Raw genomic sequence first — 20,118 nt, forward strand, 5'->3', positions numbered from 1 at the left:
AGAGGATGTCTATGTAACGTTAGGAATATATTTCGAGTGTCATGTGGTAATACGCTAAATATACATCCAACCAATTCAAACATGCGGCTTTAAAGACACAATGAAGAGTTGCTAGCTCAGAATACATTCCCTTATAAGCATGTGGCCAAATCTAGCTACAAATGCTTCACCCAAGATGATTAGACAAATAATACAATTTGAAAGGCTTGAACAGATCGGATTATTATCTGATTTAAACGGATTATTAATTAATTAAAAAAGTCACACATAAAAAAAATAATTGCCCTTAAAGAAATGAAGTAATAAGTTGGTACCAGAGGTGATGTATTTCTTGTCTTTGTGCTAAAATACTTGGCATTTATGGGACTATTAAGGTGTGGCACTGCTAATTTGCGCCGCTTTGTGAAACTGACGTGCATTTTAACACGCCATTGTAGTTTATTAATCTCCACTGTACAGCCAAGCATTACACCACAATAGTTTTTAGACTTTGTGAAATCGTCGTGTTCTAATAGCAAGATAATTTAAATGTTATGACTTCATCTGAAAAGCAGGCTGTGTAATAAGACTGCAAACTGAGCTATTTTAGCCGATAGCATTTCAATTTCATAACAAAGTTAAATTAAAAAGCTAGTTTAGAAAAATTAAACAAAAAGGAAAAAGCTGGCTGCCTAGCTGAAAATGTGTCTCTAATCAGTGAGGGCACCACATGGTTACCTGGGAGGTTGCCTTGTACCTGGCTGAATGGGCTCTGGAAAACCCCCACATCTTCAAAAACAAGTCAACATTATAGTAATCATCATAATAAATAAGCTTGATAAATTCCCTTGTGTTCCCAAAATAATACTGCTAAATTTGTGTTCTTATCAAATGTGTTTGTATCGCATTTTGGTAATACAGTTAGTATGTATATGTATGTGTATATATATATATATATATATATAAATAAAAGAGTTGCGTTCACAATGCTTAAGAGTGAACTGCTCTGTGGAAATAAAGCGAAACGCATAGCACCTCCTGAGATGATCAGAGATAATTTGAAGCATTCTCATGACATTATTCTTACAAAAAGTTTTCAGACAAATAAAAAAAAAAAAAAGGAGTGATAACCCTTTACAGGCACGTGTTCCACGAGAGAGGGTCCCGCTGCACGCCTCTGAACAAACAGTGAATCAGACCGGAGCAATAATGGATTTTCTTTTGTCTGTTTTTATATAATAAAGTTTCTTCAAGCACATGTCTTTGTTACTAACAGCATTTCTTGTCATGTGTCACTCCAAGATGTCTTGCAAGTCACCCCCGCCTGTTGCGGGTAGATAAGAAAAATTACTTGCACATGAAATACCTGCATTTGGAGGAGCTTGCGAACTGGATTGAGCCTCGTCGCATTTGACAGGTGCTATTTCACACCAAAAATAACGAACATTCATAAAATCGCACGTAGCAAATGCTCTTAACCGCCAAGATCATTCGACTTGGAGAAGCAATTTTGTTGCACTCATGAACAGCAGAGCTCACTGCGCACACATCAAATCAGACGCGCATCAGCGCATCATTTGAATCTGTTCTTCAAAATATAATCACACGTTTCGTCAAACGCACGCCTTTGTGTCCAATTTCTTGGCATATATCATTCCGAGAAGTCTTGCAGGTCACCCTTCACAGTGGCTGGTACATCAGAAAATTACCCGCCAATGCGCATGAAAAATCTGCATTTGTCAGGTGTTAATTTCAAACTTTGTTCACCAGTAGTAAGCTATACGACAAATTTGGGAGAAAGGAAATCAAAACATTGTCTATGACTTCAAGCTTTGCAATCACACCCACACTTTCTGCTGGAAAATTATATCTAGAAAGTTTTAAACAATCATGTGTTGGTGAATGGTGAGACACCCCGGCAAGCCACTTGATTTTTAACAAAGATCCACTTGTGGCTCGTGAGCCATAGGTTCCCAACCCCTGGTCTAGCTGATCCCACAAAAGGTCAATGGGGTTCAGATCCATAACACTTTTTTCCAGTTATTTGTTGTCCAGTGTCTGTTTTTTTGCCCACTCTAACATTTTCCTTTTGTTTTTCTGTTTCATAAATGGCTTTTTCTTTGCAATTCTTCCCATAAGGCCTGCACTCCTGAGACTTCTCTTTACTGTTGTATGTGAAACTGGTGTTGAGCGGGTAGAATTTAATGAAGCTGACAGCTGAGGACATGTGAGGTGTCTATTTCTCAAAATAGAGACTCTGATGTACTTATCCTCTTGTTTAGTTGGACATCTGGACTTTCACATCTCATTTTGTCCTTGTTAGAGCCAGTTGTCCATTGTCTTTGAAGACTGTAGTGTACACCTTTGTATATAATCTTCAGTCTTTTGGCAATTTCAAGCATTGTATAGCCTTCATTCCTCAAATCAATGATTGACTGACGAGTTTCTTGAGAAAGCGGTTTATTTTTTGCCATTTTTTACCTAATATTGACCTCAAGACATGCCAGTTTATTGCATACTGTGGCTCAAATTTCAAAAACAAACACAAAGACAATGTGCAAATATGTTTGATATAATGGCAAGTGATTTTCTAGTACCAAATTAGCAATTTAGCATGATTACTCAAGGATTAGATGTTGGAGTGATGGCTGCTGGAAATAGGGCCTCTCTAGATTTGATCATAAATACATTTTTTCAAATGTGCATTTTTTACATCAGTAATGTTGACTAAACTTTGTGATCAGTTGAATGCCACTTTGGTGAATTAAAGTACCAATTTCCTTCTGAAACAGCAAACTCTTTACATTATTCCAAACTTTTGGCCCCTAGTGTGTGTGTAGTGTGTATATATATATATATATATATATATATATATATATATATATACTACAAGCACACAATATATATATTATACACACACACACACACACATCTACTCTAAGTATTACAAATTAATATTTGTGCTATTGCTGTAGTTTTAAATGGCAAAAACCAGTTGGACTAACTGGCATTGTAGTGTGTTGGACATTCAGCCTAAACAAATACATCTTCAGCAACTGTCATCAAAGTGTGCTCCATAGGCTGAAGCACAACATAGCAAACTGCATATTTAACTGTGAGAGCAACAGTACAACAGTGTGCATGGAGGGACTGGAATGGGAAAATATGTCTGATGAGCAGCTGCACAGAATACAGGCCAACATTATCATTGCTACAGGTGACCTAAAACCCAGGGATATTTTCAGAATAATGTTGAAATTATAGTTTGGAGCATCATTTGTTTGTAGGATTAAAAGGTCTATGAATCATCTCTATTCAAATGTTTGAGATAATCAGTTAACCAATGAGTTAAGTAATATTATCGTTTTTGTTTGAACCAGATGTGGTGAATGATCCTGATATAATTAGCTGCTTGGTGAGATTGCTGACTACAATTCTGACCTGCAACTTTCGAGAAAGCCACCCTTATATTTACATTGCTTCTACAATAGGAAACGTACAGATATATGACTGCTTCAAGAAAGAATTAGGTAGGTTTCATAACAATATTTTAATAGTCTATGCCATTTCAGTAATGACTGAAACATTTGCTAATCCATATGGAACACATTGAACAAAAATTGTCTTTTGTTTACAGAAAAGGCTGGACTGCAACATGTAGTCAATAAAGATTCTGTTTCTCAAGTATTTCCATAAAACCGAGTCTCCACTATGGAACTCAAAATTAATGTATGACAAACCCGTAAATATCCCATTGTAATAAAGTATTTACATATTATTAACACAGATAGTGTGCTTTTTATTCTCGCATTCAAGTCTTTCCCAGTGGCGTTGCTGGATTGCTGTCCCACTATGGGGATAGTTAGCATAGAAATATTTACCCTGTGCAAATACCTGACAGTAACTTCCCATTATAAAGATTTGAGACCCCGTACCAAAACCCACCACAAAAGATTACGCTGATCGTCAGTCGCAGTGTTCTTTAATAAGAGGCAGGACGTTGTGGTCCCAGTTCTCGGCCCAGCGCTGCAGCCCGCTTTCCCTTAGATTCTTCCTGAAGAGGCCCAGTTTACCCTGTTCACTGGGAAAGTCTGAAAACAGAAGCTAAATAGAAATGCAAGAATTAGCTGAGCAAAATCTAAATGTTTTTTTTTGTTGTTTTTTTTTATAAATATTGTAATTATATAAATGAGTTTTTTTTAATCAGATTAACATAGGTATGAAATGCATTTTAGTGTCCCTTCACTTTGATTCATTTTACCTTTAGCTGTTCAGTAAGCTCATTGGAGTCTTTGAAAATAAGCCCATTTTCTTCGTGTTTTACCAGTTCATGTAAGCTACAGAGATCAGATGATAATCAGTAACTGTAATTGTGTCTAAATGACATATGTTTGCACAAAGACCAATTTCATAGTCTTACCACTTAAAGTGTATGGCACACACTGGCAGATAACATCCAAACATATCAACTACTTTCATTGGAAGGTCTAGACCACTGGAGGATTTGTGCAAGCAGACCCCGAGATCAGCAGAACCTGTGCCCAAAACATCAGAAAACACCACACTGCTGTAGATATAGATGTATTAGGCCAATACACCCAACAAAAGGTGAAACCCTGGCCTATGAAGTATATCCTGTATTGCTGTAATGTAAATTAGATTCTTGTACCAAGTAAAACTGGATAATCCTCTGCTTCCAGCCACGGAGTACAAATCTTGACATTTTTAAATTCCTTGGAGTCAATCAGCTGCTTGTAATACTCCTTCTTAGGACCTTTACCTGCATTTAGAAATAGAAGCATTTAAAACATTCAAAACACATAGGTCACACTGCACACAGGTCATTAACAAAAGTCGGTGTTGAGTGCATACTACGTTTTGGAGTGCATACCTGTAATTACACAAACCAATGATGGAAGTTTGTCTCCAGCCTCAACAAACTTCTCATAGTCTATTGGAGACAGAAGGAAAGAAATTGAGATTTTAAAAAGTTTTTTTTAATAATATATACTTTTGAAAATTTAGAATAGGTTTTGATAAATTAATACAATGCAACTGTAAATTAGAGAAATGGATGATATCTGTAGAGATCAAAAATAACCTTCAAGTGCTTGTAAAAGAATTGAGAAGTCTTCATCCTCTGTTGGAAAAACATAAATAATGAAGTGGATGTGACATCTTAATTAAAGAAATAACCAATAGTATTTCTATAAGTCAATGTGGCACCACAATACTGACCAGTCCAGCTGGTGCTGCTGATAAGCAGCGCAGGTCGGCCAGCAGAGCGTGTCACGGCACCTGTTTGCGAATTACGCTCTGTGAAGGCTGTTAATTCCATGCGTTCCTTTGAGACCTCAGAACTGCAAAATTAAATCATGATATATATATATATATATATATATATACATATATATATATATACACACACACACACACACACACACACACACACACACACACACACACACACACACACAGGTATATACCTCAAATTTCAATCATTTTCTTTACCATTTCTTTTCCCACCAGTGGTCATATATATATATTGACATTTTTATATATAACATTTATAAAATAACAGACTAAATAGCAAGAGGACTAACTGGCATTTTCCTCATAAGAAAAGTTTCTTAATACCAAGTGTTTGACTGTATGTAATGAGAACAAACACCAAGACAAAAATACTTACCTGGGCTTAAATGGTGAATAAGCACTGCCCATTCTGACAAACAGCTCATGCTGAAGTTTCAGAGGTGTTTCTCTAAATATTGAGGGTGGCTTGTCATACAATGTGGTGGCCCTACAATTGAAAAACAGTGTTATTGTAGTAACTAAAATAATTTTCGTGAAATAAAAAAAAATTGAAATGATTGGAAAAAACTGAAACTAAAATACTTTATCATAACTCAAAAAACGAATGAAAATAAAAATGATCTTGAATTCATTTTAGCTTTGGACATATTATGATGAATATGGGCAAAGTGGGACAATTTTGTAAATGTTTAATTCCTTAAAACTTTGAATTGTGGTCCAAAAGACACGTAACCCAACATTAAACCTTTAATGAAAGCTTAGGATGTCTTCTACATTAGTCAAAAGCAAAAATTAATAATGGGAAGTAGAACCTTTGAAGATCCTCTTTTGACCAAATCCCAGATGTTTAAGCAGCAGGGCCCACTTGGTAAAGTGGGGCAGAGGAAAAATTATTCTCTAGAAAATATATATTTGAAATTAATTTTTTATTTTCTTCTACACTTTCACATCATAACATTAAGTTATATTTTACTTGTTTATAAGCTTAACTAGATTTACCTCAAATTTCAATCATTTTCTTTACCATTTCTTTTCCCACCAGTGGTCATGAAATGAGTTGCCACACCAATCATCAATTTTTAACCTCAAAAAGATAAAGGGATAGTTGACCCCAAAATGTAAACTCTTATCATTTACTCAACTGACGATTTTTAGAAGGACATTTTAGCTCTGTAGGTCCATACAATGCAAGTGAATGGGATCTGAAACTTTGAAGCACAAAAAAAGCACTCAACGGCAGAATAAAAGTAATCCACATGACTCCAGTGGTTTAATCTGCGTCTTTTGAATTGATCTAATCTGTTTTGGGTGAGAACAGACCAAAATGTAACTCCTTTTTTACTGTACATCTTGCAATTGTAGTCTACAGGAACAATCATGATTTCAAGCTCAATTACACTTACTAGTACAGTTCGCAGAGTGCTAGATGGCGCTGGGAAATATAATCAAGCTTGAAATCATGATTGCCAAGGAGACTGCTGATGTCCAGATTCACAGTAAAAAAAGGACTTAATCATTGATCTGTTTCTCACTCACACCTATCATATAACTTCTGAAGACATGGATTTAACCACTGGATTAATATGAATTACTTTAATGCTGCATTTCTGTGCTTTTTGGAGCTTCAAAATGTTGGCCCCTATTGACTTGCATTGTGATGACAAACAGAGCTATAGAGAGAGATATTCTTCTAAAAATCTTCATTTGTGTTCAACAGAAGAAAGTAAGTCATATGCATCCGGGATGGCATGAGGGTGAGTAAATGATTTGAGAACTTTAATTTATTGGGTGATCTATCCCTTTAATTGTATACTCCCCAAAGATTAGTTTAGTAATGATTTATAATCATTTAATGAAATACATACGGGTACAATGTGGATCAAGCTTAAATGTCTTTTGTCACTTTGCCCTATTTTATAAAATTTGCAACATTTACAATCCACATTAAAAATGAAAATACCATTAGGTAGACATAACACAAGACTGCCCAGAGCAACGCAATTATGTTAGACCTTTTAAATTACACCAGTAAATGCTCAACTTTGGCAGCCATAAAAAAAAACTAAAACTAAACTAAAAAGTAACCAAGCTAAACTTACTCAATCTTCCAATTCATCTGAAGATCTTCTCTCATTGCATTAGTAACACATAAATTATAATCCGACAAACAGCCAAAGTGCTTCTCATACCTAACAACAACAAAAAGCACAAACAGTTCAGATTATTCATATATATCCAAACATATCACTCACAGTCTTTATATATATTTAAAAAAAGCATTGCTTTACTTACCATTTTGCCACCTTGACAATTAGATGATTCTCCCCATGAGTAAGTGCCATTATGGTGTACCCATAGTTGTGCCAGTCTATGATAAATTGGTTTCCCCTGAAACGACTTGCAACCCATGTCACTGCTATGGCTGGCAGCCCAGGGGGGTTCTACGGAAAGTAAAAAAATAAGTGATATATATATATATATATATATATATATATACAGTGAGGAAAATAAGTATTTGAACACCCTGCTATTTTGCAAGTTCTCCCACTTGGAAATCATGGAGGGGTCTGAAATTGTCATCGTAGGTGCATGTCCACTGTGAGAGACATAATCTAAAAAAAAATCCAGAAATCACAATGTATGATTTTTTTAACTATTTATTTGTATGATACAGCTGCAAATAAGTATTTGAACACCTGTCTATCAGCTAGAATTCTGACCCTCAAAGACCTGTTAGTCTGCCTTTAAAATGTCCACCTCCACTCCATTTATTATCCTAAATTAGATGCACCTGTTTGAGGTCGTTAGCTGCATAAAGACACCTGTCCACCCCATACAATCAGTAAGAATCCAACTACTAACATGGCCAAGACCAAAGAGCTGTCCAAAGACACTAGAGACAAAATTGTACACCTCCACAAGGCTGGAAAGGGCTACGGGAAATTGCCAAGCAGCTTGGTGAAAAAAGGTCCACTGTTGGAGCAATCATTAGAAAATGGAAGAAGCTAAACATGACTGTCAATCTCCCTCGGACTGGGGCTCCATGCAAGATCTCACCTCGTGGGGTCTCAATGATCCTAAGAAAGGTGAGAAATCAGCCCAGAACTACACGGGAGGAGCTGGTCAATGACCTGAAAAGAGCTGGGACCACCGCTTCCAAGGTTACTGTTGGTAATACACTAAGACGCCATGGTTTGAAATCATGCATGGCACGGAAGGTTCCCCTGCTTAAACCAGCACATGTCAAGGCCCGTCTTAAGTTTGCCAATGACCATTTGGATGATCCAGAGGAGTCATGGGAGAAAGTCATGTGGTCAGATGAGACCAAAATAGAACTTTTTGGTCATAATTCCACTAACCGTGTTTGGAGGAAGAAGAATGATGAGTACCATCCCAAGAACACCATCCCTACTGTGAAGCATGGGGGTGGTAGCATCATGCTTTGGGGGTGTTTTTCTGCACATGGGACAGGGCTGACTGCACTGTATTAAGGAGAGGATGACCGGGCCATGTATTGCGAGATTTTGGGGAACAACCTCCTTCCCTCAGTTAGAGCATTGAAGATGGGTCGAGGCTGGGTCTTCCAACATGACAATGACCCAAGCACACAGCCAGGATAACCAAGGAGTGGCTCTGTAAGAAGCATATCAAGGTTCTGGCGTGGCCTAGCCAGTCTCCAGACCTAAACCCAATAGAGAATCTTTGGAGGGAGCTCAAACTCCGTGTTTCTCAGCGACAGCCCAGAAACCTGACTGATCTAGAGAAGATCTGTGTGGAGGAGTGGGCCAAAATCCCTCCTGCAGTGTGTGCAAACCTGGTGAAAAACTACAGGAAACGTTTGACCTCTGTAATTGCAAACAAAGGCTACTGTACCAAATATTAACATTGATTTTCTCAGGTGTTCAAATACTTATTTGCAGCTGTATCATACAAATAAATAGTTAAAAAATCATACATTGTGATTTCTGGATTTTTTTTTTTAGATTATGTCTCTCACAGTGGACATGCACCTACGATGACAATTTCAGACCCCTCCATGATTTCGAAGTGGGAGAACTTGCAAAATAGCAGGGTGTTCAAATACTTATTTTCCTCACTGTATATATATATATATATAAAATTTAATAAGACATCATCAGACATAAAAATAATTTTCTAACACTTAACTCTTAATTAATACAAGACACAGATACCTGCATAAGGATATAGCCTTGATCCTCAATCCTCATTAACACATAGAACAGCTGAAAACACTGAAATATCACCTTTGAGACATATCTGAAGATTTTAGGGCCAACTGAAAGGCAAGATGCAAATGACACTGTTTACATCAGAATTATTGTGCTTGGTCTATGGTGATTGTGCATGCTTTTTGGACACCTGATAAATCTTTTAAAGGAACAGTTCACCCAAAAATTAAAATTAACTTATCGTTTACTCATCCTCATGCTATCCCAGATGTGTATGACTTTCTTTTCCAGAACACAAACGAAGATTTTTTGATGATGTCCATGGCGATCAAAATTTCAAGCTCGATTACAATTCCAAGCACCATCTAGAGCTCTGCACATGCCTCAAGATCTAGGAAGTGTAATTGATCTTGAAATCCTGATCATGCCTAGAAAATGTAATGCAAGGTATACAGTGAAAAAGGAGTTGCATTTTGGTCTGTTCTCAACCAAAACCAGTTGGATCACTTTAGAAGACATGGACTAAACCATTGGAGTCTGATGTATTATGGTAAAACTGCCTTTAAGTGCTTTTTGGAGGTTCATAGTTTTGGTTGCCATTCACTTGCATTGTATGGACCTAAAGAGCTAAGATATTCTTCTAAAAATCTTTGTTTGTGTTCTGCAGAAGAAAGTCATACACATCAGGGATTAAATATTCCTTTAATTTTGCATTACCTTTTAGCCCCATTGGCTCTGAAATGGGGAGTATGTCTATCCTTTCATCCTCAAGAATGTCTTGATGAGGTTTAGTACCTATGTGGTCAACATGCCAGTGTTAGGGGTGTTAAAATACGTCTTCATACTTGTGAAAACGGTATCCATAGGCTATCTATTAGACAGCAGTAACAGATTGACTTTCATTATTATAATATAGTGGACAATGAAAATTCGAATATCATGCAAAACGGCAAATCAATAATAATGTATAGAAAATGTATATACCAAGAAAGCCAATTAAGGTGACATTGTATCCATGCCTGCTGAGTGACAGCGCATGATACTGCATACGTGGACTGCGTCCTATATCTCCCAACACCAACACGCAAACGTTCAAACGTGCAAGTTCATCTCGTCCCTTTAATCCACTGGCTAGTATAAAAATAAGCATCACTACGGCTACTGGAAGAAGAGCCCAAGATAAGGTTAACCCCGATAAAAGTCCCAAAAGGACCAATGAAACAGTTACTACTGCCACTGCCGCATTGGCATCCGCCATTGTGTCTTCCTGATTATGACGTGGCCGAATGTAGGGCAGAAAGTTTAAAGAGACATACACCTCATTATGACGCATTAACGGGTTAGTTCACCCAAAAATTATCACATATTTTACTCAACCTCAAGAAATCCTAGTTGTATAACTTTCTTCTTTCAGCCAAACACAATTAAAAAATGTCCTTGCTCTTCCAGGCTTTATAATCGTAATGAAATATACCTTAGATTTTGAAGCCCAAAAAAGCGCATCCATCCATCATTAAAGTAATCCATACAGCACCAGGGTGTTAATAAAGACCTCCTGAAGCGAAGTGATGCATTTTCGTAAGAAAAATATAGATATGTATAGCTTTATAAATATAGGTGTAGTGTAAGATCCTGTTAGAAATGGCACAGAGGATAGAGGAAGCCAGTGAACGTGCAGACGGCTGTTACCGGAAGCCAGTGATTATAGTTTATAAAGTTATAAATATGGATATTTTTCTAACAAAAACACATCTCTTCAATTCAGAAGGCCTTTATTAACCCCCTGGACCCATATGGATTACTTTTTTCATGGATGGTTTCGCTTTTTTTGGGCTTCGAAATCGAAGGTACCGTTCATTCCGATTATAAAGCTTGGAAGAGCCAGGATATATTTAAATATAAATATGATTGTGTTTGGATGAAAGAAGAAAGTCATATACACCTAGGATGGCTTGAGGGTGAGTAAATGATGGGATAATTTTCATTTTTGGGTGAACTAACCCTTTAAGGGCTGTTTACACCGAGCACGTTATAGACCCAGCAGCGCCATCTTTGATTTTTGACGGGAATGACAACAAGGCTGTGAGGCAGTGTTCGGTAGTTACTCGATATTTAAAAATTATTAATTACTAACTACAAATTGCATCTACTACAGTGTAATTAGATTACTGTACAAATAACTCTTTCTGAGAAGTACTTGCATTACTTATTACTAATTTACTTTCTAAAACCCTGATCAACATTGACCAGATGAAAAATACAAAGATGAAATTGTTCTTTTAATTCTTTCAAATAATATAAAATCAAATAAATAATTCATGATCTGGCCAAAGGATTTAAGGAGGTTGCATTAAATTATAAAACATCCATTTGAACATTAGACGTTACATTTTTATTTTAAATTCACTATTGTTTTATATAATTGTTCTATAGTCTGTACAGTATTTAATGCAATTACATCAGAAGTAACTGTTATTAAATTATTGAAAAAATAATACTAATCCCTTACTTTACTTTTTTCAAAGAAAAAGTAATTTAATTACAGTAATTAATTACTTAGTAATGCATTACACCCAACACTGCTTTGAGGGATAGACGTACAGTGATTTCAATGAGTTTTAGTGCAGTGTTTGTGTTTTTGGATTGTTCCACTGACAAAACATTGAAAAAAAAAACATAATTCCAAGAACATTCAGTAGACAAACAACTCATCATGAGTTCAGATGTGATCTAGGAGCTTTTTACAGCTTTATACCATGTGTACCATTGAAGAGATGTAAGTCTAAGCCTTGTTGTCATTCCCATTAAAAAAGATGGCGCTACATTGAATAAGGTCTGTTGTGTCTTTACCTTCGTTTTTCTATGTAAACTTGTGTTAGGCTTTGACAGTTGCACGGCTTGCGCCACGTCCAGCTTTTTTAAAACGAGGCAGGTAACAAAGAATGTCTTGAGACACATGCGTTCTATTATGCGAGTTGCACTGCATCTACCTTTTTAGAATGGATTCGGTCTGAACGGCCCACATTAGTTTTCTCCATTTTTTTCTTTTTCAGAGAACCACAGTTAAGAGTGGGCAAAGAGATTAAGAATTGCTCAACTCTTACCGGTACATTTAACAAAAACAAACAAATCCTTTTAATCACTTAGAATTTTTGTAAATTTACATGAATCATATTTCTGGAAGCTGTATCAGATATGCCTACGTGTACCAAAAAGGTACCAAAAGTAAATGAATGCCAACTAGCAATTTTTGGTTCCCAGAACATAGTTTTAAAGGGGTCATATAATGCCATTTTTGTACAAGTTAATATGAATCTTTAGGGTCTAAATGAAAACTTTGTAATATACTTTTATTAAAAATTCTCATTAGTATTTGTTTTCAGCACGCCGTTTCAGAGCATATGACTTTAAATGATAATGAGCTTTGGTCACCCCGCCCCTCCGTTCTGGAGTTATTCTCCGTATAACTGTTTTTTTGACATTACTTCTTAATCAGTAACATACAAGTAAACCAGGTGTAACTTAGTGTTACCATGTTAACTGTAACACCTGCGTGTACATTTTTTAATAACACAATAACCATAACGCGTTGTTCATTATAAACGTGGGATTATGAATTATATTGAGAACGTCGTAACGTTATGGAAAACATGCCGTAATGTACCCTGAGTGTAAACATTAGCCACATTCATTGTGAACCGTGCAAGCGATTTGCAAAGATTAATATAAAGGTTAATAAAACGTTACACTTACTTCTTCTGGAGGTGCAGAAGGAATATAAATAGTTGGTACCGAATCTTTTTTCAGCAGCAGCTTCTTAGCAAAACCAGCTTTATACTGACCCTTGTTTATAAAGCAGTCTGGTGAAAAATGATTCGCGCAAACATGAACGCATTGACGTTGCTCGTGGGGAATATTCCCATCATAAACAAAACTCAGCCACTGCGTCTTCAGCGGTTCAGATTTAGGAACATCAAAATGACTGCTGTGTTCGTTATTACACCGAAGAACAGAACACCACAATCGCTTAGGCGCCATTCTGCTCCAGTGTATCAACAATGATGACGGACTATGATTGATTATATATATTATATATATATGTCAGATTGCCTGCCCAGAGTAAAAGGGCCTGGGCTCAATAAGCGCTCTAGACAGAGAGGACTTGTGAAGAGATGGACACCACGTCCATTCAAGTTGTAAAACCTCACAAACTTGTTTTGCGATGACCAATCCTGCAAAACATATGTCCTGCAAGGACACAACATTTGTCCATTTCCATAAAGAGGCCATGCCTCTAGTTTAATGTGCTTTCACACCAATAGGGCACCTCACGGCCTGTGATTCATAAGCGAGGACGATCACATCTATGATCCAGTGAGAGAGCCTTTACATGTAGACGAACATGCCTTTTTTGCATCCTCCATAAAAATAAAGGGCTTATCCGAGAGCCTAAACTGGTGGGTGTGACTGCTCCTCATCCGAATTAAAGTGTGCTGGAAAGAAGGCTTGTAGGCGGACCACCTGAGCCCCAAAGGACATGCATAGAACCTTAGGCACATAGCCTTTACTGGGTTTGATGGTGGCTTTTTGAAAGGCCAGCCCAAATTCCAGGCATGAGCTGTCGACCGACAGTGCCTGCATAACACCCACCTGTATAACTGAGGCCATGGCAATAGGAGTCTTAGAGAAAGCACACCTCAACAGATTCCAATGGTTCGAACGGGGGGCTCATGAGCGCCTTCAGCACAAGGTTTAAATCCTAAGTTGGGACTGTAGCAGGGCAAGGGGGGTTTAGGCACCTCGCTCCCTTGAGAAACTGAAAAAAGAACATGTCTGCCCATGGAAGAGCCAGTCTCCAGGGCATGATATGCCGACATAGTCGCAACATAGACCTTAAGTGTCGATGGGTTGAGATCTGCATCCTGCAGCTCTCGGAGGAATGTGAGGATCTTTTGCTACGTGAAGAGTACCAATTTGTAAACACACCCCACTTAGCGCATAGAAGGAATGTCTTGTGGACGGCCCGATCAAATCAGAATGTGGTGATTCGCTACCTCGGAATGAAAAGCCTTCAAGGCTAAAAGACAGTTCAGGCAACTGAAGTGCCATGCCCGCTTTGCCAAAGGCTACACAGTGCGCCCCAGCCTGTGCTGGACACATTCGTGGTTGCCACCTTTCAACAGGAAGACCTGACCAGCATGATGCTTTTAAAAGGTTGAAGCTGCTATGGTGCTAAAGCAGCTAGACAGAGGCGGGTTATACCAATGTGCATGCACCCCTGGCACCAGGCCTACCATGGTACATGTCTGAGCCAGAGCAGGAGAGGTCTCATGTGCTGCAGCCTTGAAACCCAGCACTTTTTAATGACATCAGAGGAAGTGTTTTCCCCAGTTTGAACTGAGACTGAAGAATGGTCTGGACGTGCTCGCTTGTGAGATGTGCACGCATGCTCACAGAGTAGATTCGGACCCCTAAAAAGAAGATCAGTTGGCTGGGAGAAAGTGTTCTTTTCACCCAATGTGTGTTCTTTATTTGAGCACATTACACGGAAACAACATTTCATGCAACATCCCGGTGAATTCCGGCGGGGAGTGAGCAGAGTGTGAATGTGTGTGCGTCTCGTGCAATGAGCACTTTTTTGTGTGAAAACATTGTTTATGAGGACAACACACTGAAACACATTTGTGCACCATCCCTGCGCCCTACAGCGCTGAATGATAAGCATGAGCATTTGTGCTTCTCGAACAGGCAACAAGTCGTAGTAATTAATTATTAGTAATTAAGTAGTAGTAATTATAAAAGTATCGTAATCAATTCTTTTAGAAACATATTTACAAAAATTCCCCAAAATGATATTTGAATAGATGAACTTACTACAGGTAAAATTATTACAGTATGATAAATGATAGAAGTATAGTAATCAATAATTTTAGAAAAATATTTACTGAAATTCACCAAAACAATATGTTTCTCATTCTAAAGGCTGTAGTAACTTCCTAGAGGATAGATGGACTTACAACAGGCAAATTTATTATAGCATGATCAATTATATAAGTACAGTAATCAATAATTTTTATAAAAAGATTCATTATAATTCACTAAAATGATATTTTCTCATTTTAAAGGCTGTAGTAACTTCACAGAGGATAGATGAACTTACTAAAGATAAAATGTTTATAGTATGATAAATTATAAAAGTACAGTAATCAATCATTTTAAAAAAATATTTACTAAAATTCACCAAAACGATATTTTCTATTTCAAAAGGCTTGTGTCGATGAAGTGACACTAGGGGTCTCTCTTGAGAGCCTCGGTTACATCCCATCTTTGAGAAAAGGCCAATGAGAATTGGCGAATAGAATTGGAAGCCCCTCCCCCGGACATACGGGTGTAAAAGGAGGGTAGCGTGCCTCTATTCACACAGGTTTTGTGCTGAGGAGCGGAGAGTAAGTTCCCGGCCATTTCAGCTGCTAGAACAGAGTTGTTCCCTCCATCTGGGAAGGGAGGTTACAACAGTAACCAAGACGTTTCGCTTCTGTCACTTACTCAACATTGTGTCGATGAAGTGACATTAGAGGTCCCTATAGAAAAATGTCACAACAGCTGAACCGTGTTACGTGAATTGCCAATGCAGATGCAAGCAGGCTATTGCATGCGAAATAGCAGGTGCATCAGTCTGTACGTAACCTCCCCCAATGCCCCAAAAGATTTAATGTAGTTCCCCACATACCTGAGGGTGGGGAAGCGACGTAACTAGCATGGGACCAGGCCGCACCATCTGCCTTTTCTCTCTCTGTTTGCTCTCCATAGAGTATTTAGATGCAGCAGGGGCCATTTTAACACTATAATATGCAATAGGGAAGGTGTTCTTTTCCTTTACTATTCTTTCAGGGAGAAAAGACCCCGTGGAGGCCACACCCTGCCCTAAAGGGGAGGGTAAAAAAATTGGCAAATACATCATATTTACATTTATGTACATATTTACATTCATATGGGCCTAAGGCAGCACATGGAAGAGGTGTGGAGGTAGGTCTTGCCCTTCGTAGGGGAGGAGATCTACAAACGCAGCGACTGGGGCAGAGAGGGCTCTGCCAAGGGAGACACGGGTGTGCTGATAGTGGGACCGTACCACAGAAAATACATTACAGGGGGTTACCGGAGTAAGTGGTACCTGTGGAGCACCTATTCCATTAAAGGGCATCTTAGTACCCATAGTGGGTCTGGCAGTGAATTCCTCCACCAAATTCGTGAGCCAGAAAGCTAGGGACGAAGGACATCCAGGGCCCACGATTTTGTGAACTCGACTGGGAACAAGAAGTGCACATCTTCGTCTCATGAGAGGGGAAAGGCACTATGCACAAGCGATACACCTGGCCAGCTGTTCCGTATTACCGAATTCTATCTGTTCGGACCTGACAAAACAGGGGACAAAACCGGCTCAACCTGGAGATTGTAAAATCTCGCAACTCCTTGTAGAGTGTGCCAATGCAGATAAAGAGCTGCTCAGAGCATCTAAAGCACTGCGTGCTATCCAAATAGGTGCGTAAAGCACACACCGGACACAGCAATGATAAGGCTGGGTCTGCCTCCTCCCGGGGTAGTGTCGCTGACAGAGAACACTTGCAGGACCCCAACCCTCTTGATGGAAGTGAGCACAATCAGGAGGGCCGTCTTTAAGGAGACGGTCTTTAACTCGACCGACTCTAGCGGCTAAAATGGGGCTCTCCAAAGGCCTACAAGGACCCCGGAGAGATCCCATGAGGGAAGCAGGAGTGGCCTAGGAGGATTCAGCCTCCAGGTGCCTCTGAGGAACCTGAATCAGGTCGTGCTTCCCCAAGGACCTACCGTCCAATGCGTTGTGGTGAGCCGATATGGCGGCTACATAAACCTTCAAGGTGGAGGGGGACAGCCACCCCTCCAGCCTCTCTTGCATGACTGCACACCTATGTGGGTCTTCAGACCGGGAAGGACACCAATTTGCAAATAAGCACCACTTTAAGGCATAAAGCTACCTGGTAGAGGGAGCTCTGGCTTGAGTAATCGGGTCTACGACTGCTGGTGGCAGACCGCTTAGATCTTCTGCGTTCCATCCAGGGGCCAGACGTGGACGTTCCAGAGGTCTGTGCGCAGATGCCTGAGGGTCCCCGTCCCTGAGACAGAAGGTCCTTCCTCAGGGTAATCCGTCAGGGAGGTGCTGTAGCGAGGTACGTGGGATCCGAGAACCAAGTCTGAGTGGGTCAGTAAGGGGCCACAAGACTGACTTGTTCCTCGTCCTCCCTGACCTTGCACAGGACTTGCGTACTTGTGCAGCCCCCGGGGCCAGCTGTGTGCAAGCACGTCTGTCCTGAGAGGGGGCTCCCATCAGAGAATACCAGAGCGGGCAGTGGGAGGATTCCCGGGCAGCAAACAGGTCCATCTGTGCTTTGCCGAATCGACTCCAATTCAGCTGGACCACCTGGGGCTGGAGTCTCCACTCTCCACTGAGTATTGCCTGTTGCTGTAGCGTTGAGGCTGCCTGGGATATGAGTGGCATGCAGCGACCTCAGCCGCTGCTGACTCCAAAGGAGGAGATGGTGGACGAGTTGCGACATGCAACGAGAGCGAATGCTGCCTTGGCAACTTATATACTCTACTGTCTCTGTGCTGTCTGAGTGGACCAACACATGCTTGCCCCGGATCAGCGGGTAAACATCTGCAGGGCAAGCAGTACAGCAAGAAACTCTAGGCAGTTGATGTGCCAACCCAGTCGCGGTCCTGTCAAGGAGCCAGCGGCTGCCTGCCCATTGCACACGATACCCCAGCCCAATTTGGAGGCGTTTGTGGTGACTACAACGCGTCTGGACACCTGCTGCAGGGTGACTCCTGCCCGCAGAAAACAGAGGTCTTTCCAGGGGCTGAATAATTGATGACAGGAAAGGGTGACTGTCACGCGGTATGTGCCATGGCACCATGCCCATCTTGTGTCTCGAGTCTGAAGCCAGTGCTGAAGCGGTCTCATATGCATCAACCAAAGTGGTTCGACCACCGCCGAGGATGCCATATGCCCCAGGAGCCTCTGCAAGTGTTTCAGTGGAACCAATGTGCCTAGTCTGAGCATACTCAGGCAGTTCAGCACCGACTGCACGCGCTCGCTTTTGAGGTGCGCTGTCATAGAGACTGAGTCATGAAATCCATGCTGAGAAAAGAGATGTTCTGAGAGCTTGCTCTTTTCCCAGTTGACCCGAAGCCCTAAACAGCTGAGGTGCCTGAGCACCAGGTCCCTGTGTAAACAGAGCAACTGTCAAGAGTGTGCTATAATTAGCTAATTGTCGAGGTAGTTGAGTATGCAAATGCCTACTTCCCTTAACATGGCAAGAGCTGTCTCTGCGACTTTCAAGAAGATGCGAGGAGACAATGACAAGCCGAAAAGGAGGACCTTGTACTGATATGCCCAACCTTTGAATGCGAACCGTAGGAAGGGTCTGTGTCGGGGTAAAATTGAGACGTGGAAGTACGCATCCTTCAGGTCTACCCCCATGAACCAATCTTGATAATGCATACCAAAATGTGCTTTTGCGCCAGCATCTTGAACAGGAGTCTGTGTAAGGCCAGGTGTAAGGCCCGGTTCAGAACTCGCCGGTCCAAAATTGGCCGCAACCCACCGCCTTTCTTGGGTACGATGAAGTAGGGGCTGTAGAACCCTTTCTCCATCTCGGCTGGAGCGACAGGCTCCATCCCGTCCTTGCGCAGATGGGTCACGATCTCCGCACGCAGGGTGCTGGCATTTTTATGCTGCACCAAGATGAAGCGGACACTGCTGAAGCAGGTGGGTGCCTGGCGAACTGAATCGCATAGCCGAGTCGGATGGTCCTTGCCAACCTGCGTGATGGGTTGGAAAGCTTGAGCCATGCATCCAAGCTCTGGGCGAGGGGCACTAGGGGGACGATCATGTCTGAGGTACCTTGACGTGGGGCTTCGCAGCAGGGGGGAGCAGGCAGTGTCACGTCCGGGAGCTGAGAGAAAGCTCAAAGCACTTACCTCCCTCCGGGTTATGGGGCGGGTTAGCGAATGAGGAGGAGGTCCTCCGGGGACGTCTTCTAGACTAGCCAGAAATGGCCAGCTGGAGGTGAGAATGGGCCCAGGCTGGGGCGGAACTGCCTGGGCTTTCGCCGCTGCAGGGGGACGCCCTTGGCAAACAGACGGGTTATGGTATCCTGAGCCACGGCGGGGAAGGATATGTTGGATAACCTCCATCTGTGAGTGGCACCCCGATCCCAAGAACCAGTCATCTAGCTGCAAGGGTTTAGGAGAGGATGGAGGGTTCCAGTCTAACCCAACACTTGCGGAGGCCCAGTCAAGCATAGCGGACAGCTCACCGTCAGGCTCAGACCCAGAGGTGGCAGCCCAGTTGAGTCCTTAGCGTCAGACACTGCCAACACGCTCTCCGGTGCAGCGGCGAAACACTCATCCTGCTCAGGGGGTCCGAAAGAGAAGTCAGACTGGCCGAGGGACAAGCCGGTCTCATGTCGGAACCATACGGGGGCATATGAGCATTCAGGTGGAACAAGTAATCCGCAGGATTTACCCAGCGAAACAGCGCTTGCTTAACTCCCCAAATAGTCTCCAGCGCCAGCCGCGCTGGCCTTATACCCGTGGG

General features: G+C 40.9%; 1 protein-coding gene across 1 annotated transcript; it reads right to left on the reverse strand.

The window, feature by feature from the left end:
* Positions 1 to 2,877: 2,877 nt before the first annotated feature.
* LOC127653059 (chitobiosyldiphosphodolichol beta-mannosyltransferase-like) lies at positions 2,878 to 10,859 on the reverse strand. Its single transcript, XM_052139565.1, has 13 exons — positions 10,467 to 10,859; positions 10,200 to 10,277; positions 9,486 to 9,589; positions 7,585 to 7,733; positions 7,392 to 7,481; positions 5,669 to 5,779; positions 5,218 to 5,339; positions 5,081 to 5,119; positions 4,871 to 4,930; positions 4,649 to 4,759; positions 4,400 to 4,514; positions 4,241 to 4,316; positions 2,878 to 4,083 (listed from the first exon to the last, which is right to left on the reverse strand). The coding sequence occupies exons 1-13, from the start codon at positions 10,813 to 10,815 to the stop codon at positions 3,946 to 3,948; spliced, it is 1,542 nt and encodes a 513-aa protein (XP_051995525.1). The 5' UTR covers positions 10,816 to 10,859; the 3' UTR covers positions 2,878 to 3,945.
* Between the last annotated feature and the right edge of the window lie 9,259 nt (positions 10,860 to 20,118).

The sequence above is a fragment of the Xyrauchen texanus genome, chromosome 12 (assembly GCF_025860055.1).
Source record: "Xyrauchen texanus isolate HMW12.3.18 chromosome 12, RBS_HiC_50CHRs, whole genome shotgun sequence".
In the NCBI taxonomy this organism is placed as follows: Eukaryota; Metazoa; Chordata; class Actinopteri; order Cypriniformes; family Catostomidae; genus Xyrauchen; species Xyrauchen texanus.

What these genes read in the sequence shown, in the direction of transcription:
- LOC127653059 (XM_052139565.1), bottom strand. Translation starts at nt 10,815, where the DNA reads ATGCGTCATAATGAGGTGTATGTCTCTTTAAACTTTCTGCCCTACATT. An exon ending in CACCTTAATTGGCTTTCTTG is followed by an intron (nt 10,278 to 10,466) that starts GTATATACATTT and finishes TTGACCACATAG; the next exon opens with GTACTAAACCTCATCAAGAC. An exon ending in TATTCACCATTTAAGCCCAG is followed by an intron (nt 5,340 to 5,668) that starts GTAAGTATTTTT and finishes TTAATTTTGCAG; the next exon opens with TTCTGAGGTCTCAAAGGAAC.